The sequence below is a fragment of the Cupressus sempervirens genome, chromosome 11, assembly GCF_028749045.1.
Source record: "Cupressus sempervirens isolate cs-2001-9-10 chromosome 11, ASM2874904v1, whole genome shotgun sequence".
NCBI lineage: Eukaryota > Viridiplantae > Streptophyta > Pinopsida > Cupressales > Cupressaceae > Cupressus > Cupressus sempervirens.
Window position 1 is genome coordinate 250,886,298 of NC_143128.1, and position 9,219 is coordinate 250,895,516.

General features: G+C 33.0%; 1 protein-coding gene across 3 annotated transcripts in view; it reads left to right on the top strand.

Moving 5' to 3' along the window:
- LOC149529093 (ABC transporter C family member 2-like) overlaps positions 1-8,352 on the top strand; it is a 327,664-nt gene extending 319,312 nt beyond the window's left edge. For all 3 annotated transcript variants that reach the window (XM_089810974.1, XM_089810975.1, XM_089810976.1), the window contains 6 exons: positions 4,071-4,824; positions 5,537-5,658; positions 6,270-6,515; positions 6,712-6,813; positions 7,165-7,480; positions 7,961-8,352. In XM_089810974.1, coding sequence (XP_089667100.1) covers positions 4,071-4,824; positions 5,537-5,658; positions 6,270-6,515; positions 6,712-6,813; positions 7,165-7,480; positions 7,961-8,058 — 1,638 coding nt within the window. In that variant the 3' untranslated portion in view covers positions 8,059-8,352. The remainder of the gene's footprint in view (positions 1-4,070; positions 4,825-5,536; positions 5,659-6,269; positions 6,516-6,711; positions 6,814-7,164; positions 7,481-7,960) is intronic.
- The last annotated feature ends 867 nt before the right edge of the window (positions 8,353-9,219 follow it).

Genomic DNA, 9,219 nt, shown 5'->3' on the forward strand with positions numbered 1-9,219 from the left:
TCAATATTGTAGTTACAAATAACAGAGATGCTCCAATATGCCAGATCTGAGCCAACAACACAGACAGAATAGGGTGAGGGATGAATCCCACCGAAACCAGACAAGCCAAGTAGGGAAGGTCTTTCACTTCCGAAATGGCGAACAACAAAGAACTCCAATAGAGATTCATAGAACAGAGGAAATAATCCAAATTGCATACCTACTACTACCTACAAGCCGTGCTTAAATACTTGTCGGAAAAACCTTTTGAGGGTGTACAAAGATAGCTGATGGCCAAACTACCTACAGAAACAATTGAAAATGGGTCCGAGATATATTAAAGCAATCGGCCCAATAACAAGGTTTAATTAATTACATTTATTTTATGATGGGGATATTACATGATAAAGTCATTTAAGTGAAAGATTAAAAAACAACTTAAAATGAAAATATAACATAAAGTGCACTATATTTAAAATATGTTTTAGTATGTCAATCACATGTATTTTCAAGCCAAAATTAGACTCTACAAGTGCATTTGCATGAAAACATGTAAAAAAGACATTTTGAGTTGCACAACTTAAGTGACCAATTTAGCACATGTTTAATTGATTTTTGAGTTAATATCACTTGAAGGGGTAAAAAATAATACTTACACTATATAGTTTATATATCATGTGCAAATATAATTCAAAGAGTAATATTTAACTTAGATGTTTTAAAATAGAACATAAAGTAAAACTCAACATTAAATTTAGAACTATATAGTGATAAAGTCACTTAAGTGAAAAATTAAAAAGCAACTCAACATGAAAATATAACATAAAGTGCACTATAGTCACTTAAGTGATAATTTAAGTGATAAAATAACTTGAAAACATAACATGAAGTCATTTTAAGTTATATTTTTCAAAAAGTTAATGTTGACATTAAGATATAACATCTATATTTTAAATATGCAATTATGCTTGGAGAGTCCACTTTTCGGCAATTTAAATGGTCATATGTTTTCACTACTAAGTTCGATTAAGCCTTAATATATACCAAATCGAAAGAAAAATATATGATTGCGCTTGGAGAGTCCACTTTTTGACAACTTAAATGGTCATATATTTTCACTATTAAGTTCGACTAAGCCCTAAGATATACCAAATCGAAGCGAAAATCAAAAGAAAGAGATTGGACAAAATAAAAAGATTAAAGACAGCTAAAAACACATTTAGAAATGCAAGAAAGGACATTGAAGTCTTCAAACATCAAGCATAGGCTTTAAAAAATGAAAAATGAAAAGGACTTGACGAAAGCCTTTAGTAAAAGGATTCATTACACAAATTGGTGTAGATTGGTTGATCAATGTTGGCCAATTAAATAATGAATTGTCTAAGAGAAATGTGAAACTAAGTTGAAAAAGTTTTGTACTGTTACCTACATTTTGTAGTGACAAAATGCACGACAAGAAAACACAATTTATTGGCAATGAAAGCCAACTCAAAGTACATATCCAAGTGGACAAAATTCCCATTCCTCAAACCCAATGCAAAACCCTTGAACTCTCTCAATTTGCATAACACAAACAATAGAATAAATCAACCTCTTGCAAAGAATGCCTTTATAACATTATTAAAGCCAAAACTTCACCATAACAAAAAATGTCATGTAGGTTATTGGATACACTTTTCACTTACAAGTCTTCATTTCTCATAAAGAAAATTTATGTTACTAGTATAGATATCTTAAATAAATCTATGTAAAGAAATGTTGATAGATATCCACTAAAAATAATTATAATTTAATTTACTACATCTAAAATTATTTATATTTCTTTAATCTCCATTTATTTTGGTTTTTACTAACTTGAGCTTTTAATTTTAATTTTTTTGAATTATATATTGATTGATCTAAAAGGAGTGGGGAAAAGAAGCCTCAACCCACCAAGTTTTAATTTCTAAAAAAATGGATGATTTATATCTCCAAATATTATAATTAAAACAAATATTTTATGTGGTATTTATTAAATTATTTTTAAAAGTATAGTCTATTTATAATAAGATTTAAACTTTTGACATGTAGATGGTTGTCAAATTTAACCTAGAAGAATAAAAGTTAACATTATCACGCTCACACCATCCCACTCCACCCATTTTGTCATTGTAGAATGCCTATCGGCATTAATAATTTAAAGTTGACAAATAATAAAGTCAATTTATTGATTAAACTGTCATTGCTCCAAAATTAAGCTTTTCACTGATATAGTGGTATCCTAACACACAAAGTTCTTGTTTCATGTGCTCATGATTTTAAACTTTTCATCTTGATTCCAACGAGCTATAATACAAAGGTACCCATTAGACAATTTTAATTAAAATGGTAACCTCATCAAATATAATTAAATTATAACCAATAGTGCACCCAAGTTGCAAAAATGGCCTAACAACACTGAAGTCGAAAATTTGATAGCATAGGAGTGATCCCCAAGGTAAAAGATGATGAATGGTGTTGATTAGGTGACTTACTAAAACTAGACGAACCCTCAAAGAATCTTGGAACCTAAACCAAAATCAGAAGTAACATCCAAAAGTATCATATAACTCCTCTAGATCATCTGAGCTCATTGGAATAATTTGTCAAATTACTACAAATAGTAAATCCCTCGAAACGGAGCCAAAACTCACAATTGGCCACTAGAGAGCCAAATAACTCCACAACAAGGTCCTCTAAACACTAGTATCGGCCTACAAGGACCCAATGATAGGCTAAACCCATCAACTGCAATGCATCTAAAAAGTGGGAACATTACATATAGATAATCGTAAATAAAAATAGGGGCCCTCCCCGAACATCCCTTTGTATTGCCATTCCAGTAATTGAATCCTTCTCCTTGTGCATAATATTGGCTGGTTCAATAGAATGCATACATGTAAGCATAAATTAGCCAAGATTAACATTGACAGCTGTGGAATTATATAGTTGAAAATTAAAAGCTAACATAGGATACTAAATGTGATAGATAGATAATCTTATCTTGAGGGATGGAGATGGATAATTCCGATGGAGCTCTGCAATCCAACTCTGTTGGAACATTAAGCACTACCTTATCTCAGTTTTGCCTTAGGACTGCATGGGAAAGTGCATAAATGGATGAGATATGGTTGGATATGCTAGAATGTGTGGGAATTGGGATAGATGAAGAATAGGTGAATGAGTCCATTTATGCACAAAATTGTGTCATTTGTGGATAGTAACTTGTATTTCAAAATAGATAAATAACTAGATGAGACTTGGTATGGATATTGAAATTTCATCATTACAATAATGCAATATATGTTTTTATATTTAATTCTTCTATACATGTAAAATCTTTTGTCAATTCCACACATCAATTTTTATGGCCCAGCAACTACTGTTGTTATTTCACTAGTCCTATGCCGGTCATTTAATTACAGCCAAGTTGTTTTACCTTAAATAGTTCATCTTATTATGCATCTTTATCAGCACTAGATCTTGGACTAAATGAAGTTACTATTTAGTGATCTAGTAAGAAGAATACTTTAACATAGCCCTTGTTTGTTGCCATCCCACATCCTCAGATTGATGCTTCAAGATTTGAGATTGGTAACTCATTGTATCATTTTTACTTGTAGCCTGAGGGTGAAAGTGTGTAGATTCCAGTTTACATTCAGAATAATACCAGTAAGGATTCAAACATATAAATTGAGGAAAGATCAAGAAATCAACATAATTGAAATTCCTTTATTCAAAAGTTGTTATGTGGATAGCTTAATGATCTTTAGCAAATTTGTTGAGAATAATTACAAACTAAGAGTTTTATGTTTTATGGATCTATTTTGTTATTTCATTTCTTAGCTGGGGGTTTCTCATTTGAATTGATAGCACTTATTATATCGGAAATCTTGTTTTTAATTACAAACCCTAATTTTATACTTTTGATTTAATATTTATTATTGTTTCTATTTGAGTGTCTGCCTTTCTTTTGATTTCGACCCACTTGTAAAGCTGATCTACTGCTTTTTAAATTTTAAAAATTGAATTGTGTTATTAAGTTGTCTTACCATCTTTTTGTTCCTTTTCAGAGTACATCACGAGAGATTAAACGCTTAGATTCCATCTCCAGGTCTCCTGTTTATGCACAATTTGGTGAAGCATTGAATGGTTTAGTTGCAATACGTGCATACAAAGCATATGATCGGTTGGCAAATATAAATGGTAAAGCAATGGACAATAATATTCGTTTTACACTGGTCAGCATAAGCTCCAATCGGTGGCTGGGTATTAGATTGCAGTCTTTAGGAGGTCTTATGATCTGGTTGACAGCAACATTTGCTGTTTTACAAAATCAACGTGCGGATTCAGCTGCATTTGCTCCATTGATGGGTCTACTTCTGTCATATACCTTGAATATTAGCAACCTCTTGACAAATACTTTACGGTTGGCAAGTCAAGCAGAAAACAGCTTCAATTCTGTGGAAAGGGTTGGAACCTATGTAGATTTGCCTTCTGAAGCCCCCTTTATTATTAAGAATAACAGGCCGCCGCTGGGGTGGCCTTCATCCGGGATAATTGAATTTAAAAATGTTGTCATGAGGTATCGTCAAGATCTCCCACCTGTTCTTCGTGGTATATCTTTCAGAATAATGCCAACTGAGAAAGTTGGAGTTGTTGGACGCACTGGTGCAGGAAAGTCAAGCATGTTCAATAGCCTGTTTCGGATTGTTGAACTAGAAAGTGGTGAAATTTTCATTGATGACTGTGATGTTTCTAAGTTTGGATTGACTGATTTACGCAAAGCTCTAGGCATTATACCACAATCACCAGTACTATTTTCAGGTATTATCCAGTTTTTCTTTATATTTTTGGTGCATTGCAACTAACAATCTAATCTGTCATTCCCCTTGAAATAAGTTTGGCATTTCTTACTTATTCAAAGTTAACAAGGATTATTAATCATAGAAAATATTGAAAGTCAAACAGGAATACAAAATTTAATGTCTCATTTGGACAGTTGTTATAAAAGAAAGTTCATTTTGGAAAAGTCAACAGATATAGCATTTGCCTTCTTGTTTCAAGTTATTAAATAGTTCAGATCACTTCTTCATTTTCACCCTCAAATCAGTGCATGTTAATAATATTCTAATGTTTTCTAAGCTCTAATAAGTTTTACATTTTTAACATATTTAAAGTTAACAAGCATTATAAATAATAGAAAATATCAAAAGTCAAACAGGAAGACAGAATTCAATGTCTCATTTGGAATGATGTTAATAAAAGAATACTCATTCGCCAGAAAAAACATTTGCCTTTTTGCTTCAACTTTCAAGTTCTTAAATAGTTCAGACCATTTCTTCATTTTCACTCTTATAAGTTATATTGATGCATATCGATAATATTTTAATATGTCCTAATCTCTAACTACCAGGACACATTAGTACAGAAAGGGATGTATCAAATTCTTCTTTAATTTCTAGAGAATGCTGGATGAGGATATATCATAAAATCTTATCCAGTAGTTGTTCCTTAACATGTTTTTAAATCTCCACAGGAACAGTACGATTCAATCTTGATCCATTTGGTGAACATAATGATACTGATCTGTGGGAGGCTTTGGAGAGAGCACATTTAAAAGATGTCATCAGAAGAAATTCTTTGGGACTGGATGCAGAGGTACTCCCTCTTTATCTTTCTCTAGTGATGTTAGTCCTTGTTTGATGAAAAGGATAATTTTTTATGAGCTACAGTGTCGAATGTGGTTTAATTCATCATATATGGGTCCATTAGTTGTTTTTATTAGTATCCAATGCAATGTCGTAGCTTTAATATTGAATTTTCAGACATTAAAATTATATAAACATAAGACATGCATGCCATTGTATTACAATCACATATGACTGGTGAAATTGTTGCGTTAACGTAGTATTACAGAAATGACTGTTTTGGTTAATTGGACTTGAAGTATTTATGTGGAATATGAAGCATGGTTAATTCATTTCATGTATCGTCATCCCTTTGTTGATGCACTCGAGCTGCTTAAATGAAAACTAAGCTGTTCACACAACTGTTGCAAAAAGATATTATAGAATGGTATTTGCCAATTGCGGTGGTTTGTAGCCTCTCTCAAACTTTCTGTTTTTCCATTGTGGTGAGAAAATTGAGCTTTTTGAGCATTTTGTCATTCTCTCATAGTAAAATTTTCAGGAAAGTTTTACATTCTTCTGTGTTTTCTTTAATTTTTTTTTTTTCTGGCATGGTTTCATGATGTGTGTGCTCGTGTATAGGTTTCTGAAGCTGGGGAAAACTTCAGTATGGGCCAGCGTCAGTTACTAAGCCTTGCTCGTACCTTGCTTCGAAGATCAAAGATTTTAGTTCTTGATGAAGCAACTGCAGCTGTGGATGTTGGAACTGATGCCCTTATCCAGAAGACTATCCGTGAAGAGTTCAAGTCTTGTACAATGCTTGTTATTGCTCATCGAATTAACACAATTATTGACTGTGACCGTATACTTGTCCTTGATGCAGGCCAGGTATATGCATTTATCTGTCTTTGAAAGTGCTCTTTAATTGATGACAATTGAGAGCGAAGGATTGATCTTTTGAATTTGAGAGATTTTGGATTTCTGCATGTAAACTTTCAGGAATCTTACATAGAAGATTTGAGGAATAAGTGTTTTTGTGTGCATTGGGCTCATTTGTTAATGTGGAAACCTTTCTTTGTATCAGGTTTTGGAGTTTGACACTCCTAAAAATTTACTTTCTGATGAGAACAGTGCATTCACTAAAATGGTCTGCAGCACTGGATCTGCCAATGCACAATATTTATGGGTAACATTTAATATGAGTACATTAGAATTATCTTGCGATTGTATCAGTCGATGAAAATCTGGCTTCGTTGCAATTCTCCTTATTTATAGTGGTATTTCAGTTGCTAAGCTCCAGCGCTTATGCCACTGGAGATTCTAATCTCATATTTTGAATTGGTCTTACTGCATTTATTAGATAACATCAGAATTCAAAAGTTTTAAGTGACCTGATAGAATTCTAATTTAGTATAAAAGGCAATGCCAAAATATTCAACCTCTTCATCTTAAGGCATAAAATTGCAGTGTATGACAATGGAGGATCATTGCAATGTGATATAATCATTTTCTTGTTTCTATTTTTTTGATGGTATAGAGCATAGCTCTGGGAGGCAGAGACACAAGAGAGCAATCTGAAAACAAGACATTTGAAAATAAAAGGAAGTGGCCAGCCTCTGCACGTTGGGCTGCTGCAGCTCAATTTGCTATTTCTTTGACGTCTTCGCAGAAAAATCTGCAAGCTATAGCTGGAGGAAGTACTGACAAAAACATTCTTCAAGAGACAAAAAATGCAGCTCAGACCATACAGGAGGTTTTGCAAGGAATGCATGACACTGCAATTGAGGCGGCACAGGTTCAACATCAGGTGCCCAAGGAAACTTGGTGGCTGACACTATTTGAAGTCATCGAAGGTACTTTCTATTTGTGGTCTTAATCCCTGGATTAAAGTCAAAAAAAATATGAGCCAAACGAGCATAATGAGTAGAGCAACTGGCTGCTAATTAAAAGGGGGCAAATTAGTCTTGAAAAATAAATCTATATGATTGCAATATCCTACTTTCTGTCAGTGACATTTCATTATTATTTTGGGTTAGCGCCATCAGTGTTAAAAGTGAGTTTGACAATAAAGATACAGATAGATAGATAAAATTTTAACGTCCACGAGGCTAATAGATAGTGTTAGAATTGAGAAGCACTTAATATTAGTTCTTTCAGATGGGAGAGCACCTAGAAATTGACACAACACGCAGAAAACGCAGAAAAGGCTTTTGGTTTATATATTTTATTGTTTATTGTAAGGAAAAATAGTTACCTCAAAGCTGTGTTGACATAGTAATATTCATTATATTTGAATGTACGTTCGTAACCCTGGTGTGAATTGCCCTCTGCAGGCTTCTCTTTGATGAGTCGACTTGCTCGAAACAGATTTAATGAAGATGAGTTGGTATCGGAAGATAGGGACATCGACTGGGGGAACTTAACAGTGTGAACTTCGCTAACACACAGGCATTTTTGGTATTTTAGTGTAAACGCTATGGGAAGAGGAATTAGGAAAGCTGCTAATTATCCTGCATGAAGTGGCATGGGTGCACGTTATTGGAAATTATCATTCGTATATGCAAAGGAATAAGTATTCTAAATCCGCACTAAATTAACAATCCAATTTCCAATGCAATGTTTCTTTTAGGGCCAGGTTCTTATGTGGCTCCCTAGCTTATTGTTGCTAGTAGTCATTGTTCAATATTTTAAGGAGTAAATTGTGAGGCTTATGACCTTGTGAATATTTGAATTTGTTGTTTGTTTTGTATTGAATTGTATTTTAGATTAAAATTAGTAATAATTTATTTTCACTAAAAAATTGGAGGAAAAAGAGGAGGGAGAGAGATATGTAGAGCCACCTCACATTTTTTTAATAAGCAATTGCTGCTTATTTTCAGCCCTCACATTTTTCCAAAGCTTAATTTCAATTCTTATATTTTAGTTGCTTCACTACAATAGGATAATATTTTAATTTAGCATTATTCCATAATTGTAATTATGCATGGGAACATACCATAAGCAAAAATTGCACTTAAGTAGTTGCATGGGGACATGGGGTAAGTTTGCATGGATGGAAAACAATCTCTTAGATTTTGGTGATGGCAGGGGTGTATATGTCTATTTTTTCAACTTATGTTCACCCTGTCACATACTAGTTTAATTCTTTGGCTCATAGTTTCAAACATATTTTCTATTATCTTTTTCTTTTTAAAGGACATGATTGTATCATCATACATGTGAGACCTGTAGGTTGTAGATACCTAAGGATATTTTAGGAAGCAAAGGCCTATATATTCTATGATAAAGAGAATAGTAGAAATGAAGTGGCGTTTCATGATGGAATGTAAGGATATAAGTAGTTGGTAGAAAGATAGCTTGAAGGTTGACAAAATGTGCCAACTATTTAATGAAGAAAAAATTAACTAGAAGGTCTACTTTATCAAAATTTACAGTAGGGCAAAAGCATCGATAACTAACAAGGGGTCCAATAACCATGATAGTTTTGTGATAGATCTCCTTAAGAGTTAACTGTTTGAAAGCCAATATCTACAAAACAAAAATGTCAAAATAATTACAATGTACACCCAAGAACTATTCACCATTATACTAA